A 24,743-nucleotide genomic window follows, 5' to 3' on the forward strand; every position below is an offset into this window, starting at 1 on the left:
TTTCTCTACTGGGAGGATCTGTACAAAGAGGGGAAGGGGTCTGCACTTAGGGCAGTCTGTCACTCAGGAGATTCTGTATTGAGTGCAGGTATGCACTGGGGAGGGTTTTCTGCACTATAAGGAGTCTGTACCTGGAAAAAAGTAGAGGGCGCACGGTAATAGTAAGGGCTATCCATGAGGAGCACTCGGGGAGAGTCTATACAGAGGGGTCCCGAAAAAAGTGAGGTCAGGGCACGCCTGATTCACTACTTACCTGGAGGTGTCTTCGTCAAGAGTTAGATCTGCACCAAGATTGACTGATCCACTGTACTATCAAGTCTGCATTGACGGGGGTGGGGGCTCACACTGTCTGTCATTTAGGCTACCACTATGGACATCTGCACTGAGGGGGTTTGTACCTTGGGAGGTATGTATTGAAGCCGTTGTCACTGTGGGGGTCCTGTCACTGTGGACAAGACTGAATTTACAATTGTTTCTTACACAGGCTAGCTATTTTGTGCTGCAAATCCCCTCCTCCCTTACAAATGACTATTTTAGACACAACTCTCCTAATACACAAAATTGTACAGATGGAACCTGTACCATGTACACAGGGATCGAATCAGTACTGTACTGACACAATCATTAACATGGCTGCAGAGATAAAATGACTACAGTAATAAAATATTCAAAAACATCCACACAGACTCAATCAGTGCACATTCTTTATGATGACAAGTCATTAACTTTTTAAATATGTTGAAAGTAAAGGAGAGTATATCAATTATCCCAACGCCAGGGCAGCTTTTTTTAAAAACTTCCTAGTTGACAGTAGCCATGGTGTCCTGGGTTAAGTCTCTATTGACCTAATTATCTGCTACACAGTGGAGATAAAAATGTTTTAGACTAATTTAGTTCCAAGAATGTGGCTGCAAAATAACCAGATACTAAAAAAGTGAATCATTACTCATCAATTATAGTTACGGTACTAGGGGTTAGTAGGGGTACTGGGGGCTGGGCAACAATGCATTTTAGATATTATTTGATTGTTATTAAAAATTAGACAAGGTTTTTAAAACTTTTAAATGTCATATATACCAGTTACAGTCAGGACAAACAAGTATGCTTTTGTCTTCTGCCTGGCTTTCTAGACAGCATGCTCTGACCATATTTTATGAAGCACCCTCCCATAATAATTTAATTAACTAGAAAATTGGGCGACAGCAGCCTGCTGCTTTTAAAATCCTTCAGGGATTTAGAGCAGCAACTACAGCTTGATGTCAACAGCCATGGCTAGTGGAGTGGAACCGGATGAACTTATCTTCTTTGTGAATGGCATGAAAGTAAGTTTTTAATGCTTTCTTTATTTTTATTAAATTTTTGTATGTCACTCGTACACTTTAGAGACATTTCATAAAGTGCTAGGTTAGCCTCAATAAACTGTTGGTTAAGACACCATATGCACAAATTAATAAACTAGAAACTGGATCAATTACTTGAATTATGATTGATATCTCCTCTATACTTAACAGCCCTCATTCCTCCTAAAATGGCGGTATTGACCTTTACATACTACAACATATGAAAGGATCACATAATTGGTCTGGGTATCCAAACCAGGGAGCCATTAAAGAGAAATTGTGTGAATAATTGTAAATTGATATGAAATTGAAGTGTCTGTGAATTATAAACAAGTCATATTAATAATGAATTTGTAATCATGGGGTACTTTGTTCCTGAAGAAGCAGACTGAGCTCCGTGAAATGTGTCAACATAAAATAGACCAATTTAATGAATGTAACAAATAATTTGATGGTTTTATGTAAGTTTAGTTCAGGAATTAATAAATTGTTGTTTAAGATTCTTTTCACTAATGTTGTATACTGTGCCTAATGGAATGCCATTAAAAAGTCCAAAAATCATGTAGTTGCATTTGTATTTATCATATTCGTTATTAATGGGGATGTGGAATATGATGCTTTTTTGGCAAGAGTCAAAAGTCATAAAGTGCTACTAACAATTTTTTTTAATTCAACCGTCAGTATACATCTTTGTAATTTGTTAGATTTTGTATCAGAGACTTTATGGATGAAATTTTGGTGTTTTTCCTTTTTTTCTATTTATAAATTGTCATGGCTGCTTATGACTTGCTACAAGGTCACTCCAGTTATGAATAACTGATTGTCTTAAAAAGAGACTATGATGGCAAGTTTAAAACATTTTAACTGTACAGGTAGTCCCCGGGTTAAGGACATATGACATATGGATGCCTGTTAGATTTGAACGCTGTGTGCAGAACGGAGGCTTGAAGGGATGAGGGGCGGTCTGCATGATTTGCAGAAAAAATCTTTTGCCAAACACAGCTGAGGTTGTGGGTGATCTTAGGGGGTGAGCACTTTATGCAGCCTCTTGTAACTCTTTTATGACCAATACAAACACTGCAGTTGTTTCTTTTTGCATATCAAAGGACTGCTTGCTCCAGATGTTAATGAATGTCTAGGCTCCATAAAGTGTTTTATTTACTTTGTTTGTGAATAACTTACAGTGAGGATTTTTTGCAGCAACTGACACCATGCTGCCTAATAATATGTTGAGACAAACATCTGTTCTAATTGCATGTAATAAAATAATGTACCTGTTCCGACTTGCATTCAAATTCAACTTAAGAACGAACTTACAGTCCCTGTCTTGTATGTAACCCAGGGACTACCTGTACATATTGTAAACTCTTCTGAACAGGGTCCCCACCTCCTCCTGTGACATTGTTTGTATCTTTCTGTCATTTGCATTCCCAATTTAATGTACAGCATTCCATTTGGCACTATATAAAAACAGTTTATTCTTATTATTATTATTATTATTATCAATAATAATAATACAGATAGATCTGCCACATTTTAAGTGATTACATAGTAGTAGGTTAGGTTGAAAAAAAGTCCATCAAGTTCAACCACTAGGGAAATAAACATATACCAGATATAAAACCCTAAATCACATAGTTGGTCCAGAGGAAGGCAAAAAACCCTGGTACAATTTGCTTCATCAGGGGAAAAAATTCCTTCCTCATTCCATGAGGCAATTGGATGTTCCCTGGATCAACAGTCACCATTATCTTTACTTTAAAGCCTTAATCACTAGTTATATTCTGTGTTTCTAGAAAATCATCCAGCTTTTTCTTAAAGTAATCTATAGTAGTTGCTGAAACTACTTCCTGAGGGAGCCGATTCCACATTTTCACAGACAGAGTGAAGAATCCTTTCCTTATCCGGAGCTTAAACTTCTTTTCCTATGGACACAAAGTGTGCCCTTTTGTTCTTTGTAATGATCTTACAGTGATAAATGGGAAGAGAGTTCTCTATATGGACCATTTATATATTTATACAGGGTGATCATATCCCCCTTATACGTCTCTTCTCAAGGGAGAATTCCTCATAGCTGAGCTCCTCCATTCCTTTTAATAATTTAGTTGCCCTTCTCTGCACTCTCTCCAATAGTTGCCCTTCTCTGCACTCTCTCCAATTCCACAGTGGTGCCCAAAACTGGACTGCTATTCCTCTTTTAATACAAGAAAGTATTTTGCTACTTAAGATTTTGTAGCTTGGCATTGCATGCTGTTATTAAGTCTATGATCTACCAGAACCCCCAGATCCTTTTCCATTTCTGACTCCTCCAAATTTATTCCCCCTAGACAGTATGAAGCATGCATGTAGCTCCCAAGTGCATAATTTTACATTTATCTGTATTAAATGTCATTGGTCACTTGGCTGCCCAATCAAACAGTACATCCAGGTCTTCTTGTAGATTATAGACATTCTGAATGGACATAATTCCATTCCATAGTTTGATGTCATCTGCAAACACAGAAATGGTACTTTTAATCCCAAACTCTATATCATTTATAAAGATGTAAACAGTAAAGGTCCCAACACTGAATTCTGGGGTACACCACTAATAACCTTAGACTATTCAGAGTATGATTCATTAATTACAACTCTCTGGATGCGATCTTTAAACCAGTTCTCTATCCATTTACAGATTGACTTTTCTAAACCTATCGACCCTTACTTGCATTATAACCATCTGTGGGGTACATTGTCAAATGCTTTAGCAAAGTCCAAGTACACTATATCAACTGCTACTCCACTGTCTACCTGTTTACTTACTTTCTCATAAAAAGAGTAAATTTGTTTGACAACTTCTGTCTTTCTTGAAGCCATGCTGACTTTCACTTATATTATTATTTTCTAGCAGAAACTCCTCTATGTGGTTATTTATCAATTTCTCTAGGACCTTTTCAACTATGGACGTTAAACTAATGGGTCTGTAGTTACCTGGTAATGACTTTGCTCCCGTTTTGAAGATAGGAACCACATTGGCCTTTACGCCAATCCATCGGTACCATTCTAGTGACTAAAGAGTCTATAAAAATTAAAAATAATGGCTTTGAAATAACTGAGCTCAGCTCTTTGGGGACACGTGGATGTAATCCATCAAATCCTGGTGCTTTGTCAACCTTATTTTTTCCCAGCTGTTTCTCAGTCATATCAATTCTGAGCCATTGTGACTCATTTAAGGCAGTGACATTGCTATTATGAATTTGGACTTGAGCTCTGCCATTTACCTTTGTGTACACAGAGCTAAAAAAAAATGTTAAGTAAATCTGCCTTGTCTTTATCCCCAGTTATCATCCTAGCGACATCATTTAAGGGGCCTACATGCTCAGATCTGATCTTTTTGCTATTATTATATTTAAAAACGATTTGGGGTTTGCCTTACTTTCCTTTGCAATTTTTCTTTCATTTTGACGTTTTGCACATTTTATCTCCTTTTTACATCTTTTGGTATATTCTTTATAGGTTTCAAATGATGAAGGTAAATCCTTCATTTTTATATTTTTGAAATGCCCTTTTCTTGTTCCTTATGGCTTTTTTAACAATAACTGTAAGCCACATAGGTTTTATTTTTAACCTTTTAAACTTATTACCCATTGAAATATCTTTTTCAGTGGGCTTTTGTGGAACAGACTTGAAACATTCCCATTTCTGTTCTGTGTTTTTTGAGGACAATATTGTCTCCCAGTCCAAATCACAGAGAGTCGCCCTTAATAATTGGAAAATGTGCTCTCTTAAAATGAAATGTTTTTATCTTTCCTGTTTTTGTATCCTGTTTACAGCTTACATTAAGTGAAATCATATTATGGTCACTGCTACCCAGATTATCTTTTATTTGCACATTTGTTAATAAGATCTGCATTATTAGAAAGAACTAGTTCCAGCAGAGTATAATTTCTAGTTGAGGTTTCCATAAACTGGACCAAAAAATCCTTTTGTTTTTCAGTACAATTAGTACTGCACAATCCAATGTTTGTTTGTAACATGGGAAGCTCCTTACAATTAACCATAATTGTCCCCCCACCTATCTCCAATCCACCCTCCACTAGTGTCTGACCCCTGACTAACCTTTTGTCATCTTATTTAACTGTCCCAACCCCCTCTGTCCTAGTTTAAATATCCCTCCACCACTCCCCTAAATCTTTCCCCTAACACAGCAGACCCCCTTTCATTTAGGTGCAAACCATCTCTGGCATACAGGTTGTACCCCAATGAAAAGTCAGCCCAGTGCTCTATAAACCCAAACCCTTCCCTTTTGCACCAGGACGTAAGCCATATACATATACTTTACATATTACTTTTGTACCTAAATTTAGCTAGTGGCATGCTCATTAGTGAAAGGAGCACATAGCGCTATGCACTAACGTCTTTATGTTGGACTGCAACAGTACCCATAATACACTCATGTGATGCTCCATAGAAATAATTATATTTGGGAAGGTAAAAATCTGATCTTTATTTAAACAGTGTCTCCAGAAAATGATGGTATACATAGACAAATGACATATATTTTAACTAAAACGTACGATTTTTAAAACCACTCAAAATCTATTTTTTCTTTTCTATCTGGTGCCAGGGATTAGAAACTTCCTAAAGTTGACCCCTCACTGACATTGCTAAATGAATTCTAAACAAAGCCAATTGCCTGGATGTGAAGCTGATCTTTTAGTTTTGGTAGTTTGTCATACACCTGAAACAATTGCACATATAACTACATACTCATTCTGGGTCAATGATTCACAAAGTATTAAAAGCCAGGGATGGGAACTCCAACCAGGCAAACAGCCATACTTTGAATTGGATCAGCATGACAGTATTTTAGTGATCCAGTATGAACTGCTATAAATTCATTTTCAGATGCTGAACCATATCATTACCAGAACAAACACTATTTAGTCCCAACTGAAATAAAAGTGTGTTCAGTTTAGTTAAACCCTCGATTGGTCACATGTGTTCATATTTATTGAAAGAGGTTTAGGATGTTCATTCAAAGTTATTTACCATCTTACAGTGGAATTTAGGCTTAGCTTACATTAGCTTACATTGATATGTTTCAAAGACTTCTAGTTGTCTGCAAAATAGAGTTTGTGTTTTTTAGTAATTTATATGGAGCTGGCATGTTGATTGCCAAGTTAGAGTGAGTCAGAATTCCAGATTTGCTTACTTGTGCCCAGCCAGCCACTCAATTAGCCCGATTTATTAAAGCTTTGCTAGACTGGTAAAGATAGATGAGAACCTCTGTATCCAATCCTTGTAAAAATTATTTTTTAAATTTTAAATTAATGATTAAAGTACATTTTATATTTTAGTATATTTAGCTGGACTGTCATGATCTAACCTGGGTGATCGAGCAAACCTGGAATGGATTTCCTCAAATGTGCAAATGTTTTCAATAATGGACCAAATCCATTTCAGGTTTGCTGTATGACCCAGGTTTACCCATAATAGTCTATCTTCACCATTCTTAGAGAGCTTTGTTAAATCAGGCACAATGTATGTGAGGCCAGTGCATACTTCCTTGTACATTCTAATATACAAAATGAGCATACTATGGTACATGGGCATTCAACCCGGCTAAAATAGACTAGCACCAGTTTTGTATATTGTATTGATACAATAAGTCAACAATTTTTATGTATCTTCATTTAACTTGTTTTATTTCTATATTACAGATAACTGAACAGAAGGCTGACCCAGATGAAATGTTGCTGCCTTACCTGCGAAGAAAATGTATCCATATGTGTAAATAGATCAAAATTCATAATACAAGTTAGTGATGGCCTGCCTAATATAAATCTAAATTTGACCTACATGTTACTGTAATGTTTCTATACACTTTACTAAGCTTGCATTACCTTGTTTTATTTACTCCTTACAACAGTTTAAGTGCTGGCTTGGCAGAACATGTATGCATCCTCTGCAGGAAGTGCTGGGTTGTATATATGACCTTATGAAATTAGAGCTCAAAGTGAAAATAAAAGATAACTATGTATTACTTTACTTATGTGCATTTATGAGTAAAGGAGTTTAGGGAAATACAAACTTGAACTGATCCTACTGTGCAAGAAAATTTTGGCCTTCATTTGCAATCTTCCTAGTGGCCACAATATGGCCATAATATATATTACTCTAAAAATGTTACCCTAGTCCAAGGAAAAAAGACAATGATTTCATAAGTGCAGATTATTTTGAGATGAGAAGTGTATAAATTATATCAATTATGTCCTGTCAACCTGGAAGTGTCAAAGTTTCCATCTCCTTTCCAGTATTTACTGCATTGCTCAGCAGTCTCCCTTGGCAAACATTATTTCCCCATAAACATAGCACCTTAGTAAATTCCATTTACAAATAACAACGTTTGGTAAGCTACAATAAATATATATATTTTTTAATACTGTTGAATACTTTATGAGATGATATATAAAGTTCCATTGATGACAAATGATGTAGAATGCTGTAGAATCATTCAAGTTTATATTCATGCAAATCCATCAGCTGGTAAACTAACCCCAAGATATAACAGCCATGAAGAATATCCCAGAACTGGCAGCAAAAAAATCTCCCTCCCTGATCCAGTCTCCCACTCTAAACGATGTTGTTTTCAACAAAGAAATATATTAGCCCCATAAATAATTTCTTAGTATCAAGAGAAATTTAATTGAATACCATATAGAAGTCATTTATATTGTTGCAAATAACTTCCTTGCATAATGCCAGACAAAGCATATGACTTGGTAATGCTGTCACATGTCATTTAACCTTATTATAAAATATGCAGCTGACTTTTAGATGGTAGTACTGTAACTCACAATCTAATATAAATTATAGCCATTATTCAGAATTCTTTCCAAATATACTGGTGTTTTATTTAATGCTTAGACAAAGATTTCATTTTACTTTCTGTGGGAACATTCAGATTCAAACAGAAATTTAGGTTGAAATTAGTGTTCATTGTTAGTCTAGGCCATAACATTTGTTTTTTATATCAGTTTGTAGAACATTTTAGAGAAGTGCAATTCAGTGTTTCAATTTCCTGGAGACCCAACTATAAATGTTTGTAATTAAAGAGTATAGCATAACTTGTTTACAAAAAAAAAATGTGTCCCCACATAAATTGATCAGATTGAGTTTACCACCACCCAGAGGTACAACAAAAAGGACCACCCAAGCACTGGAGTCAAAAAGCAGGAATTTCAGTGATACCAATCATCAAATAAAATCACCAAAAATACTTTGATACAAATTTTATAAAATAAATTTTTCTATATACACAATAGTTTTGCAAACCCAATCAAATAAAAGCACATAACGTACACAAGCATTATTTTAGGAGAAGTCCATTGCTAAGCATACATATGTTCATCATGATTTTAATCAGATATTTGTTCGAACCCAAAGCGTTTCACAGGATAAACCTGCTTCTTCAGGGAGAAGAAAATATCACAGACTGGATTTTGTTGCCTCTATGGAGCTCATGTAAACACTAAAGACTGTAAGCTAAAGAGTGAAATGAGACCTTCATGTTCAAAGGTTGTTGTAAAAAATCATCATTAGGTGTCCTCCCAAATTATAAATAGATACCATTAAGGTTTAAAGTGTGGGTCAGTCCAGATCTTAAATGCAAAGCTCAATAAGCTCAAAAAAAACATCACTGGCGCTAATTTGTTAGAAAGGACTCGTACAACCACATATTAACAGAGTTTCAACTATTTATTGACCTGCCAATTATTAATTCAGTTAAAAAACATATGTCATATTTTCTCACTAACTTGCTGTTAAGATCCATAAGTGATTGGAAGAAAAGTACAATGATATCAATTTCCTTAACAATTATTATGCAGTACATTTGAAAGGTACTAAATATGGCTGTGGAGGAGGTGGCTGTGGATCCTGCACTGTGATGATATCGCATATCCATCCTATCTCTAAGAAGATCATGTATCCATCCCACTAATCAATCCTTATTATATCATTCTTCATTATCTATGGATCAGATAGTTTGTTATTTGTGTGATGCATTTAAAATATAGGACAAAAATGATGGGTTCAAATACCATTGTGATTATATTTTAACTATTTTATAATTGCCAATTATATATTGACTAATTTTTTTCCCACATGACAACTCCTCTGAAGCACGTATTGTGGATCTTATACTGTTTACTTACATTTTTGCTGTTATCCTTGCTTTAAATTCTCAGTGTTGGTTTATGAAAGTTGTTATGATTTAAAATACATATAAAGGTAGTCCCTGCGTTACATACGAGATAGAGACTGTAGGTTTGTTCTTAAGTTGAATTTGTATGTAAGAACAGGTACATTATTGTAATAAATGCAGTTAGGACAGATGTTTGTCTCAACATATTATTAGGCAGCGTGATGTCAGTTACTGTATAAAATCCCCACTGTGAGTTAATCACAAACAAAGCAAAAAACAAAAAACTTTATGGAGCCTAGACATTAACTTCTGGAGCAAGCAGTCCTTTGATATGCAAAAAGAAACAACTGCAGAGTTTGTCTTGGTCATAAAATATTTACAAGATGTTGCAGAAAGAGCTCACACCTCCTCACCCACAATCTCAACTTTGTTTGACAAAAGATTATTTCTGCAAGACATGCAAACCATCCCCCTCCCCCCCAATAAGCCTCCATGTTGCGCACAAGCGAGCAGGAAAGCCCTGTTCATATCTAGGAGTCATCCGTATGTCAGATGTCCTTAACCCGGGCACTACCTGTATTTTTTAATATTTCCAATATTTGTTGTATTTTTGTAAATACTGCACACTAATTGGTGAATATGAATCTACACACTACTTTGTGCCCGCAGGCAGTAAACATAGTATATATAATAAATGCAATGCTTAGCAGGAAGGACGATTAGTATCCTCTAGCACAGTGGTCGCCAACCTTTTTGGCCCTGATGACCCTGATGACCACTAAAATTACCGACTCCTGATGTGCGGGGAGCCCGGTGTCAATCAAAGGGGAAAAACCTTCCCTATAGTGACATCATCATGACATAACCCCACCCACTTTTCCATTGCAGATCTAAGTGTGTGATGGGAGAGTGGGCGGGGTCCAGGGACACAGCCTGCCCACTTCCCTGAGCCTGGGATGTGTACAGGGGACGTAGTCAGCGGCTGTGGCCAGTGTGCCCCACCAACGGGGGCCTGCTCCTGACCCCGCTCGGGGGTGCACCGGCCAAAGCGGTTGGCGACTGCTACTCTAGCAGCATCTGAGATTAGTTTTGTTAGCTATAGTAAAGAATGATATAAAAGTTGTATGTTAGAGTCTTTTACTCAGTGTGAGATGTCCCAATTTTGCTGAATGAATAAACTGCTTTATGAATAAGCTGCTTTATATACTTGAAACTTTGTGAAACCTTAACATAGTCTAGACATTACTCCGCCAATGCCTGTCTACTACCTATTTGTTCTCTGTATGGTTCAGCTGTTACTACAGTGGAAGGAATTGGAAGCACAGCCACTAGACTACATCCCGTACAGGTGGGGACCACTAAAACAATATGGCCAAATGTTACAATACCAACAGAGAATCAGACATTTGAATAGTATGTAGCCTGCTGTCCTTAATTGTTACATTGCTAGGACATTTCTTTGTATAAAATAATTATACATTACTGCAGGAAAGAATAGCAAAAGCTCACGGCTCCCAGTGTGGGTTCTGTAGCCCTGGAATGGTGATGTCCATGTATTCGTTATTGAGGAACCACCCTGAGCCCACTATAGATCAGATATATGAAGCCTTAGGAGGTATGATTTTCCTGACATGATTCATAATTTCTTTCAGCTGTTTGCTTTTATCTTTTACATTTACCATGGCTCCTTTTTCCCAAAAGGAAATCTGTGTCGCTGTACAGGATATAGACCAATAATTGATGGCTGCAGGACCTTTTGTAAGGTAAGCTGGGGACTTCACAGTAATAATGAAAAGGCTGAGGTCCCATATTTGTAAGTCTATATCCTCAACTTAGCTGGCTATCGCAGACAATATATTACTGGATTAACAACAGTACATTGAAATTCCACACTGCATTCTTTAGGAGTACAGCTTCTATGTTATTGTATTCTGTTAACTTATTATAGATACTGCTTCTAATATCTTAAGCCATATGTGTTGGTTGTTCAAGCATTTTTTATTGTAACTTTAGCTCTACAAAACATCTAGCACTACCTAGCAATCATATCATTAACACTATTTAAACTGATAATATTCATTATTAACGTGAAATTGAAAGTTAAAACCACTTTGGTGACTATGGACATAACTTGTTTCCATTTCTTTTATTCCTTGATTTATCTTTAAGTCTACCTTATATACTCAAACATAAAGCAATTCGAAAAACAAACAAAGGTACCTATCTTTATTTAAAAGAAAAACAGGAAAACTACATGCATAACCCTAGGGAACAAAATGTAGCTGTCACTGCTACTATTCAAAACAGTAAATGCCAATAAAATGAATGTGAATAAATACATCAATAGTGTGTTATTTGTTAAATATTTATTTTAAAAGGAAAACATTAAAATAATATAGGATCAGTCTGTATATCCTTTTTCTATGTTTTACAGGTTAAAGTATTTTTTTACTTTTAGGTTGGTTAAGTTGGATGATGTGTCACTTGCTCCTATTTTATTTTAATCTCAATGATTTTATGCATTATTGTTGGGAACCAGTAGATGGTGCTGTGTAAACATGTAAAGTGTGTAACAAACAATAATACCGGTAACAATTCAGGCAGAAAAATTTGTTATACACTTTCAATGAGGACCTATAGCACCATCTATTGGTGTGATCCAAGTATAAACTGACTTTCTTTATGCAGAACATTTTTGGAATGTTAAGATTTAAAAAAATTTCAGTTTCTACTAAAGTATATATGGTACACCATATCATTTTATTCAGCTGTGTTCTAGTGTTTGGATATCAGTTTATCCAGACCATTACCTTATTGCATGTGCCTACACAAATCAAGTTACTCTGTCCAGTGGCTCCAACAATATTATGTTTATTTGCACAGGAGTTGAACTGCTGTAAATGTGAACAGAATATGCACAATGGTCAACTGGAGAATGATGATGAGGATAATGTAAGTACATATAATCAATGTTTTAGGCCTACTAAAAGTAAGGGTATAGTGCTTACTATAGTCTAAGAGGAAGCTTTTAAACCAGTTTGAGCCAGAGTTTTTTTTTGCCTTCCTCTGGATATATGTCCATAGGGTTTTATATCTAGGATATGTTTTTTTCCCTAGTGGTTGAACTTGATGGACTTTTGTCTTTTTTCAACCTAATAGTCATAGTTACATGACTATGTAAAATCGCAATGTAAAAAAACCTTCTAATTAACCTGTTACAAGAGCACAAATACCCATAATAATAAAAAGGTTATACAAATATGTAGAAGTGTTGCAAATGTAATAGCGTACAGGTTTATTTTTTACGACATACTGCAGTATCTAATAGGAATCCATTAGAATCTTGACTATACCCCAGCTAAGTGAAATCTCATTGGTAGTTTTACACCTCATCACAAATTATCATTCCCATTTGCAAGTAACATTAGTCTTCCTTATCATGCCATCTGAAGATGCTTTGCAGCCAATAGCTCACATGTTTGCAAATGTGTAAAAAAAATGTAAGGTATGATTAGCCAATACATATGTTACCAGTGTCACATGATCATGAAAAAAAACAGCTACCCCATAGGTTAACACATTAATATTAGTACATCTTTTGACATGCAAAGTGCAATAATTTATAGAAAAATGTTAGCATCTCACTTTAAGGTATTTTAGGTAAGAGATCATTTTATTGGGTTGCTAGATCCGATTATTTTACAATTCATTTTCTCTCATCTTTGTTTTAAAAAATACGATCTTATTTTAAAATAATTCATAGCGAAATATGACTATTTGAAAAGTAGAGCCAGTGGCTACATCAATTTCAGAATATGATATCTGTTAAAAATCTAAATAGTTTGCTATTGGTTAGTGAAAGAAAGAAAAAGATATCCCTGTAAATTATTTCTGCAACTCGAAACAAGAATGGGACAATATTTGGTCAACAAATAACTAAAAATGAGTATCTGACCAATAAGAGCTAGTTTCAGGTTGTCCACTATTAAGGCAGTACCAGTGCCATATGTACTAGGTCAGTGGTCAGCATGAGGGGAGAGCTCCCATCACTCCCTCTCTAATCTTAATACACACTTACATCTATTGTCCTCTAAAACGATCCTTCGTGACCATTTTGTAGCTCATTGTGGTTGACAGTTTTTTTGGGAGGATGGAATGATGGCAGTACAGACCGGCTTTTTGCTGAGCAGTCTGCTTTGGTGAGCATTAGGTGTCCTGTTTTCTGGGTATACAATTGTATAATATTAGCAGTCATTAGCAGATAGTAATCAACATTCCATCACTAACGACCTCCATAACACCATTAAGAACACCTGTACACACCTTTAGAGGATCATGAAAATTTGTTTTGGGTCTACCAACTAAGGCACAGCAACACATGACCTTTCTAAGGTGAATCTAAATCCTCGTGTAAGTGGACTATTCATTGGAAGATTTCCCCTATATTCCTGTTCTAGTGACAACTTGAAATTTTAGATTTTCCCTCACTTTCTGTTTGAGTGACAATGGTCACCAGGCCAATAGGAGAATAAATCTCCCCAGCCTAGACACATAGAATAGGACAATAGGAACTGAACATAACTTCTAAGCCTTCCTTACATTATCCAAGAAATACATTTTGCTTTACATACGCTGTATCATAAGAAACACATTACTTTGGAACAGATGCATACTGTGCAGTGAGTGCATAAGACATACATTATGTATTCTTGCATAACAGTTTTCACAAGAAACTAATAAATGAGAGCAGAGCATGGACACAGAGACCGCATGCATTCAATTTATTTGAAAAATGCCATATTATTGTACTCACATTAGGATAATAGAGGCATCACATGTAAGCGGCTTTAGAGTATTACAGCACTAGCCATCAATTCATGGCCAGCAACAGGGCTTAAAGTGGACCTAACGCCGAGAGATTATAAAAACTGCCATTGCTGACCTCCTTCTGTAAAATGTTTATTGTCTGGATGTCAAGCTAATATTTTCGGTTCATTTCGATTCATTTCAGTGATTCAGGCAGAGGATAGGGACACCAACCAGGCAAGCTGTATATTATGGAAAATGGCAGTTTACATAATCTCTTGGTTTTAAAGTAAAAACTCCTAGACTTTAAAATTCTACAGGAATAAAACAAGCACCCAATGAAAACTGTAATCTGACCTGGCTAGTCCTGATTGTGATCTATAGGACCTCATGTTACAGACTTCGTCTGCCCTTCTGCAATAAACGACCTTCCTGGTCACATTTGGTTTAGTTTCCCTATGATACAAGTCCTTATTCACCTGTGTCTATAGGAATTGTGGAGAAAGTAAACTTCATAACAGAAGCAGCGTAATTTTAGGGTTGGTACACCTAAGCAGATCCGCTGCCAATTTTGCACTCACCCAACTGATTTTTTAATATCAATTTTCCAATTTGTATTCTATTAGTTGGAAGTACTTTACCAAACACTGTACACATGTGTTCAATATGTGTTGTTTACACTGTGCTGTTATTTTTTTGTGTGTATTGCGGAGTGGAAAAAAAACGGCTTGTAAAGGGAACCCATAATGGTTAAGATACTGCCAGTCAATACAAGTCAATAGGTGTAAAGAATACGTTCAACGGTCGTTTTGTGAACATACCAAACGTCCGCATTGCTCTACAACTGATTCAGGTTTGGGCACAGATGTATTTGAAAGAGATTTTTTTGTCCATTGAACTGTTATGTAGTATTTGACAACTTTTTAGCAAGACTTTTTCCATTTTTGTTTTTAGATAGTGACCTTGCATTTGGACAAAGAAAAATGTTTACCAATGGATCCATCGCAAGAATTAATTTTTCCTCCTGAATTAATTGTGAGTTGTACAGTTTTGCAGAGAAACATATATTCAATTGTACTATTGTATTGGGTTCAACTAATTTTATTATTCATTGTTCATGAGCATACAATGTTATAAGCTGAACTGGATTTTTTTATTTATACTATGACAATTTGAGACATTTTAGTGGCTTTATAAGATAAAATAATGTGTTACCGACAGCAGCATGATGTGTGTGCATACCCATGCTACCCATGTATACATAAATACAAACCTAGTCATACCACTTTTCAGTACTAGTGAAGGGTCCTAGTGGTTTCATTTTGGCCAATTGGACTGGATGTATATACTCTAAAAGACATGGCATTGATCATGGTAGACAATTATGGTAAAGTAGTTATTGGGCATCTTTGGTTGGAAATAATGGAGGTGAAAGTATAACCCCCCCCCCCCATCCAAAAATGAGTTTGTGGATGAATTAATAGACTTTGCAATGATTAGCTGTAAAACATTTTATAGAAGTGATACTGTATTGGTAATTTGTCATAGTACATGTGGAACTAAAATGGCAAGTTTGCAATGTTAATATACTGCTGTTTGGATACTTTAATATAGTAATGCTATTTGAATGCTACATACCGCTCCTATTGAGTGAAACTCCTCCCACCTCTTAGATTGTAAGCTCCTCGGGGCAGGGTCCTCTCCTCTTCCTTTGTCACTGTCTGTTTTTTTGCAACCCCTATTTATTGTACAGTGCTGCATAATATGTTGGCGATATATATTGTTTAATAATAACAATATGTTCTTTTGTTTTTCTCTTTAGCGAATGTCTGAAAAGAAAAATTTAGAGTCCCTGGTCTTTCAGGGGGAAAAAGTCAAATGGATTACAGCTTTTAATCTGCAGGAACTTCTAGATTTAAAAGTTAAATATCCACAGGCACCTCTTGTAGTAGGAAATACAGGTATTGGTAAGTAGAATAGTTAGTAATTACATGTGCAGAAGCTGCTGAAGGTTTTTCATTGTTATACAATAGCAGTGCTTCACTTTACTTCATATGCAATTCTTCTGGACAAATAAAAAAGTTGCTGCATGGATGTTAGGCCCAGTACACAGGAGCAGGTCCACTGGTAATTTTGCACTCAACAGATTGTTCCAATTGATAATTCTAAAACACTGCACAAAGTTATAACGTATTTTATCCTTATGATTGCTATTAGTAGGTTGCTAATAATCAATCTAAATTTCGAAAAAACACTGCATAAATGTGTAAGGGATCCTGATCTCCAAGTCCAATTTGTTAACCTACCATCATCCTAGTCTTAGAACTCCATCAATACCAGGTTATGTGTATATTAAGAAATGTCACTTTTTTCTCTAGGACCAGATATTAAGTTTAAAGGCGTTTTCCATTCAGTGATAATTTCCATTGAAAAGATTGCTGATCTGCATACTGTGAAATATACAAAAGATGGTATGTATTGTACTGTGTAGGTTGATTTTCAATATGAAAAAAAAAAACATTTTGGTAGGCATCTTAATAATGAATTGGTACACAACTGTTACATTTATCTGCACAGATAGATTTTTAATTCCAAAAAGCATTGATAAGCAAACTCAGATAATCTGTCCCTTAATAATAATTTGCACTACTTGTCCAACACTGCCTAATAGTGAGACTGAACCATTCTGTTCACAAGGCGTTTACAAACGGCTCTATTTGTAAAACATGGAATCAGACAGTAATTGAGAAATATCAGATTTCCTGTTTTTATGAATAGAGTCCAAATCTACCCAATGGGAAACAAATAGTAGTAAAATATTCAGAAAGTATTATAAAATAGTGAGAACTACTGTTGACATTTTTACTGTGTGTATTCTGATTCTCACCATAAAATGAGCAGAAATTTCCCCAACAGGGACACAAACAACAATGAAAACTTAACAGAGGTCATAACTTTACGTACTCTGTCCAAGCCTAAAACGTTTTGAAAATTTTTTCACAAAAATTTCTAAAATTTAGACTTTATTAAAAGTAGAATATGTTTTAAAGAACATATATGTAATCATTTGTACGCTTTGGAATTTGCAGGGATTTCTGTAGGTTCTGCTTGTACTTTATCCACTCTGAAAGGAATATTGAATGATGCCGTGTCTCAGCTTCCAGTGGAGAAGACAAAGACTTTCCGTGCCCTTCTGCAGCAGCTAAAAACTCTGGCTGGTCAACAGATAAGAAATGTGGCTGTATGTATAATTGTTAAGTTATACAGAATCTTTAGTAAGTTAAAAAAATAACTCCTAATGCTACATAAATACGTTAGATAATTATTGCTTGTAACTAATGGTCATGATTGTCTCGGGTCATAAATTATTGTATGTACAGAGGTCCCCAAGCAAGTCTATCAAGATCAAGTTGTCCCCGTTTTTTTTAATCCTTCTGTGTCCCTGAGCAAAGTCATGCAAACCAACAGTAGTTTTTATTTTATTAAATAAATTGGATTTAGTGTAAAATATACCAAATCACCTCCTCTAGTATTAGATAGGCTGCATGCCCTCATGATTGTATGGTAACAAATAAAGAAAAGTAGGGTATTTTAAATGCGGCAGTGTAATAAAGATCAAATAAAGACAAAAACATATACATTGTTACATCACAATTGGTATATATGTTTTCTAATTTCAATAGTACTCCCTTAGCAACCTGCTATGGGGGGGGGGGGGTTTTGTGGGAGCTAGACATAGACTTCTAATTGACTGAGGTGGTTGCAAAGAAGTAAATGATGAAGTGGATGTCGCGTCCTGACATGTTTCGCCTAAATTGGCTTCTTCAGAGGACTAATAGACATCAGAATATAACTGTATATGAAATAAACAAATGAATGAAAACGTATGAGAATGACAATTCATATACAAACAAAAATAAAATTACATTATTGGCTATATGCATTGACTAACACAACATTTTGATATTAGTTAATAACACATTTTACAGAATTATCAGCATTACTTGAGGGGGAATCTAGATCGATAAAGGATGAGTACATTACTGTATGCACATATAATAACATAATGTTAGAGTATGATTGATGAATATTAAGGAGTTATCAGCAATGATTAAGGGGAAGATTAGATCAATAAACGATAGGTATATTCCTATATACATTTATAATTATTCATGTTAGAAGTATGGTTAATAGACTAAGTAGTAGGTCAAAAGTTTATGGTCATGGCATTTATATAAAAAAGAAAAATGTGTTTATTTTGTATACAGTTATATTATGATGTCTATTAGTCCTCTGAGGAAGCCAATTTAGGCGAAACGTGTCAGTACACCACATTCACTTCATCATTTACTTCTTTCCACCCACCTCAGTCAATTAGGAGTCTATGTCTAGCTCCCCCAAAAATACCCCCCCCCCCCATAGCAGGTTCCTAAGTGGGTACTATTGAATTTAGGGAACATATATACCCATTGTGATCTAACAATGTATATGTTTTTTTCTTTATTTCATGTTTAATACACTGCTGCAATTAAAATACCCTACTTTTCATTATTCTTTATTTTTTATGAATTACTAAATGAAATAATAAGTCCCCCCATATAACTGAAAACCACTACAGTAGTGGCAAGCTAAGACTATTTGAATGTAAGTTATCATATTTTCTATGTTATTATCTTAATAAAGTCTCTTTATTAATAAAAATAATAAAAATATATTAAGGTAAAAAAATGTTTGCACTGAAAAGCCTTCTATTGTATATGTAATATGTAAAAAAAAACTTACTAGATGGTGAATGGAGATAAATTTACAACTGTGCCAAAGGTAGCTTAGGAAAATGGTATAGGTAAGTGGTCCCCAATCTTTTTTGCAGACCACTAAATGCACGGACTCCATACCATGCATGCGCGGGCAGCCATGTGTTACTCAAAGGGGAAGAGATTTCCCCCAGAGTGATGTCATGATGCCAGAACCCACCCACTTCCCTGTGATGGGACAGTGGGCAGGTTGTGTCCAGGGACACAGCCCGCCCACCACCCTGAGCCTGTAATCTGTACGGGAGACATGGTCTGCGGTTTTGGCCAGTGCACCCCGCCAGCAGCCAGAGCCGCGACTCACCTGTCAGATGGCTGGGGGTTGGGGGAACCCTGGTATAGAGTGTATTTTGTTTTTTTGTAGGGATAGTTAAGATTTTTCAAACATAGAAAATACAGTTTGTGGTGAACCACCAATTTATGGGTCTTTTAAAGCCAACAAAAACCGAAGAAGTTTTTACAATATAAGTTTTTACAATAATAAAACTTCAAAGGTAAGGATTTACATTTGGTAAAGGAAAAGATTACTTCTATATATATCACACCACATCCCTATTATTAAATTGATAGGATCCACATTTTTCCTAAAGATGGGACTTTTGAGGTGTGTGTACATATTAACACTACAAAAGTTTTTTCTTAAAAATATTTCTATACAATTTTATTCTCCCAATACAAATGATTAAAAACATACAAAGCATTTGTAAGTATACATTGCTTTATCCATTTTAACTGTCCTTGATGCGTTTCCCCACAAAGGCTTCCTCAGAAGAACATATTATGGTGGATATCTCAATTTCTTTATATCCTTTATCAAAAATAAAATACACATAATGTTTGATTTATTATATAAATAATAAAACTTTCTTTATTAGATAACATTGAATTTTCTTAGGTAAAAAGTACATGAATAAAATAATTTATTGCATACTAGATACTCCTATTGGGGTTTCCACTTTCTTTCTTTCTTTCTTTCTTTTTTCAAACATACCTACATTTAGATACCTGGTCACCACATTGGTTTGTTAAAAGTTGGTGCAGTTTTGTTCTCTGTGTAAAATACTTTATTGTGGTCTAAGCTACCCTTGCAATTATGATTCAAAATCTCACCCAGCTACTGACTACTGTCCAGGGACTACTCAACCAGGTAAGTTAAAAGACACCCAAATTATCATTCTTTCCTTTTGTGAACAGTGGTGCCATCAACATGTCTCTCTTCTCTATTCTCTTAAATACAAAGTTTGGCTAAGCATTTTTAGACCTGCCAGCTGACAGACGTGTCTTATGATGATCAACAGTGTCTGTACATCTAACGTCCCTGTGATATCTGTGGATATTCTTAGGATGGCCACAGACTGGGAATCATTGTTACTGATCTGATTGGTTATATTAAAATTAGGATGACTTCCGGCCTCTGTACAATTACCATGGCTGACCCAAAACGGGATGTCTTTCTGTAGATTAAATATGTTTTCATTTTAGACTCACTTTGAACTGTTACTACGTTATATATATATAATATTTCACAGAATAATTTCTTTCACATTTTTCTTTTCCAATGGTATACCAGAATCAGTAACTTGAAGCTTCTTTATCATAGTCAATAGGTGGACACATCATCCAGCGTAACTCAAATTCTGACCTCAATCCTGTACTAGCGGCTGGCAATGCTATACTTCATGTACTGGCAAAAGGTATTTCATCTTTAATTGTTTCTTTTGCATTTAAAACTGTTTATTGAAATCATCTGTTGTGTAACTTAATTTATAATACATACAAAATAGATAAATAACAGGAATGGATGTGGTCAAGGATTTAAAACATTTGCCAAAATATTAGATTAAATAAATTACTTTCCAGGTTTGCTGGATCTCCTAGATTCACCAACTATAGTGTATCTTCTCCCGTATCAGAGAGCTTTATTAAATAAGGCCCATTGTTGGGAACCAAGGCAGTAATGACCCCATACAAGGTGCACATCTGCACAGTGGCCATTATTAACATGTTGTCTCTTATTCTGGCCTTTGGTAACTGTAAATGTGCCATGTAAAGAATTTGTAAACTTTTATTTTTTAATGACTGATACCTTTACTTCTGCAGCCTATGTACTTTTCCTTATGCAATCAGTTATAGCAGAATACTACTCTCTAATATTCAGATCAAACTTGAACCAAACTTGCACATAGGTCACGATTATAACATTCTAACATTCCAGTGGTTGGTATACAGGCAAACAGCTAAATACACATATACAATGCATATGAGATAGCTGATAATTATTATTATATTATTATTATTATTATTATTATTATTATTAATAATAATAATAATAATAATATTAATAAACAGTATTTATATAGCTGATGTACCTTAAAAAAAGAGTTATGTTCTGTCTATCAACTCCTTAAATTTACACTGGTATATATATATATAGCCCTGGCTGGAAGAGCAGAGAGCCTGATTTTGCATTCAGTCGCTTTTTAGTTCAAGAATATACAAGAGAAACAAAGATAAGATGTCAACTAAAAAATATACTGAAATTAGCCTTCATTCTCTGATACTGTCTCAGAATTGTGTGATATTGCCTTTAAAATCTGACATATCTTTTAAGTGGCAAAGCTCTTTTTTTTACTTGACACCAGATCACTTTGAAAACTATGATACATGTGTTTTAGGAGGGAAAACTCGACAAATCCTGTGCAATGATGACTTTTTAGAATACAACAATCTGTCATCTTGTCTTCTTCCTGAAGAAATTCTAGTATCCGTGCTTATTCCATATTCACAGAAGGTGAGTGTTTAGGGCCCAAATAAAAATCCTGATGTATTATTGGTTCAGTTCTAATGCTGCTACATATGTATTCTTGCATGTTTACATAAATATAAAGATAAATTGAGTAGGTCAAGATTTAACGCTCCTTTTCTTGATTTAGGATGATTCTAAACATATTTGTACCCATTTGTAATTGTAAGATTTAATGATATCTTCATGTATTCTCTTAGGAGATAAGCAAACCAATGTAAATTTACTTCACAGAGAGTTATACTAGTTCCCAGTTGTGGGACATCTAATCTGGGTAAATGGGTTTCTGCTCATTTGCAATTCCTTCTGGGAATATGACATGCACGATCACCATGATCGACATATTAGCCAATCATCAATGTCTTGTAAAAAAACATTTTGGTGGGCAAATTTATTTGACAGTTAGAAAACACATATTAATTCTTCAAAATTTGGGCTGGATATCTAAGGTTAACATAATTTGGGTATGCAAGCTAGAATATTTTACCTACATTTTAGGAAAAAGTTCTTTATAAATGTTTGTGGTTGAAAATGAATAAATAAATATAATAAATGTGTCTAGTTATTAGCAATCAACTAATCTTGTAGGCCCTAAGAAGCCGGAGTGTGTTGGCCCCCAAAACATGTTTACTGTGACATATTACTATAATATAAACTTTTAAAGCTATCTGGGACAATGGCCCTCATTTATTAAAGTTCTCCAAGGCTAGAGGGAATACACTTTCAACAGTGAAGCTGTTATACAGAAAACTTGGAATGGGTTTCCTCAAAGTCAATAACTATTTGTTAGCAAATGTTTTCAATTATGGACCAGATCCGTTCCAGGTTTGCTGGATCACCCAGCTTCACTGGTGAATGTGTATTCTCTCCAGACTTGGGGAACTTTAATAAATCAGGGCCTTTGTCTCTCTTTGTGGTTTTGTGCTTCGTAGCTATTCTGTCACTGGTTACTTGTAGTAACAACAGAAAATCTAGTTTGCCATGGTCCCAGAATGGCTGGAGCTATAAAATAGTTTACTTCACAATAACAAAATAACTTTGCATAAATTGGTTTAATTGTACAACTAAATAAATCCAAACATATCCCTAATAAAGGATTGTTTGGAAATATCTCAATCCAGGGACCTTATTGTCTTAAGGGGGTAAAAAAAGATTTACTCCTGAATAGTGAAAGTTGGATTTTGTATGACATCACCCTATTCAAAAAAGTGGTCATCACATGTTTGTCAATTTATGAATGATCACCACTTTACATAAAAAATGGAGATTACTACTGTATACCTACAGTTATACTAGTACTGCCATATTTAAAAAATGGTAATAAGCATTAATATTACTTCACAAAGCAAGATCATTTGCCACTTTGATACTGGTTTTGACCACCATGGATACGATTGGTTTTAGTTTCAAACACCTTGAATGCCACTATGAAATGCAATTAAAATGAATGGGCTGTGTGCACCACTTTCAAATATGACAATCAGTTTCAACAAATTACTATTATTAAACAGGATTTATATAGCGCCAATATATTACGCAGCGCTGTACATTAAATACTAAACAAATAAGTTAATGGAGTTTCTGGCCATACAGTACTTTACATTTTAGAAAATTTATAGAACAAAGAAATGTCTCTATGAAAGTTATGTTGACGTTGACTGCTAAAATGATGCTTGTTTTAAGTTTAAATCACATATCCTAAAGTATTCACTAGTATGTAAGCACATGCCTATTTGCTAATATTGGTCTTCTGTTTGTAGTGGGAGGTTGTGTCAGCCTTCAGACAAGCACAAAGAAAAGTGAACTCCGTGGCTATAGTAGTGGCAGGGATGCAAGTCCTCTTCCAAGAGAATACCGATGTCATTGAAGAAATAAATCTTTACTTTGGAGGCATCGGTAAAAGCATAATGCGGGCAAAGAAGACTAGAGATGCACTAATTGGGAGGTTTGTATTAATGAATACCTAAGAGAGTTACATACTTACTGCATGTGAAGCCTATGATGCTGCATGGGGACCGCAAAGAGGACCAATGGAGCAGTGAAGGAGGGCACCAGAGGGAGAGGGCAGTGTTGGAAGACCAAACCCAAACTCAAGGGGTAGTGCTATTGATATATTTAACCATGCGTTGGCAATCACCTTGATTCAGAAAGTATTTATTATTGCTTTTTTTCACCCTTCTTCAGCAAACCACCCTAAAACCTCCACACATTAAAAAGTAAAATAGATAAAATCATACATTCTTGATTCCGAGTCTTCTGGTCAGTTGATCCCAAGTCCTTTTTCCTCTCCCCCTACAACAGCAAAGGATTGTCAATACTGCCATAATATCATGTAGCATGTACGCTCATTCCAGCATTATATTGTGTCCTTCACAGCCTGGGTAAATTGGTATGAGGACACTGGCTATCATTCACCAGCTGTTCATTGTTTAATTTTTACTTTGAACAACATTTCTGCTTTAATGTTATTATGGTGGTATCTTGCTCGTATTTAAAAATTAAATGTATACAAAAAGAACCTCTCAATAGCACAGAGTTATAATTACTTGTGTATAATTAGTGTATAGCTAATGGCTTTTTAACGTTTGGGAGATTCCAAGTTGATAGAATAATTCTTGATGAAATAAATGGCACTCTATGGTGCAAGCAATACAACATGAACTTATTATTGTGGTATAAAGCTTTACTTTGGACCTAGTTAAACAGTTGCACACGAAATGCATTGTAGTAATCTAACGACTGTATTCAACTAACAACAGTTTCAGTCTGCCTACTGAAATATTTAAGTTAGTAGT

At 35.2% G+C, this 24,743-nt stretch overlaps 1 protein-coding gene across 1 annotated transcript in view; it reads left to right on the forward strand.

Annotated features, from left to right (window-relative positions):
• Positions 1 to 1,268: 1,268 nt before the first annotated feature.
• Positions 1,269 to 24,743, forward strand: part of LOC140336079 (aldehyde oxidase 1-like) — a 45,679-nt gene continuing 22,204 nt past the window's right edge. The window contains exons 1-12 of the mRNA XM_072419131.1: positions 1,269 to 1,322; positions 10,763 to 10,876; positions 11,017 to 11,143; positions 11,230 to 11,291; positions 12,412 to 12,480; positions 15,289 to 15,369; positions 16,157 to 16,301; positions 16,713 to 16,805; positions 17,424 to 17,575; positions 20,746 to 20,839; positions 21,821 to 21,936; positions 23,709 to 23,893. Of these exons, the coding sequence (XP_072275232.1) occupies positions 1,269 to 1,322; positions 10,763 to 10,876; positions 11,017 to 11,143; positions 11,230 to 11,291; positions 12,412 to 12,480; positions 15,289 to 15,369; positions 16,157 to 16,301; positions 16,713 to 16,805; positions 17,424 to 17,575; positions 20,746 to 20,839; positions 21,821 to 21,936; positions 23,709 to 23,893 (1,292 nt within the window). The remainder of the gene's footprint in view (positions 1,323 to 10,762; positions 10,877 to 11,016; positions 11,144 to 11,229; positions 11,292 to 12,411; positions 12,481 to 15,288; positions 15,370 to 16,156; positions 16,302 to 16,712; positions 16,806 to 17,423; positions 17,576 to 20,745; positions 20,840 to 21,820; positions 21,937 to 23,708; positions 23,894 to 24,743) is intronic.

This window comes from Pyxicephalus adspersus, chromosome 7 (assembly GCF_032062135.1).
Source record: "Pyxicephalus adspersus chromosome 7, UCB_Pads_2.0, whole genome shotgun sequence".
In the NCBI taxonomy this organism is placed as follows: Eukaryota; Metazoa; Chordata; class Amphibia; order Anura; family Pyxicephalidae; genus Pyxicephalus; species Pyxicephalus adspersus.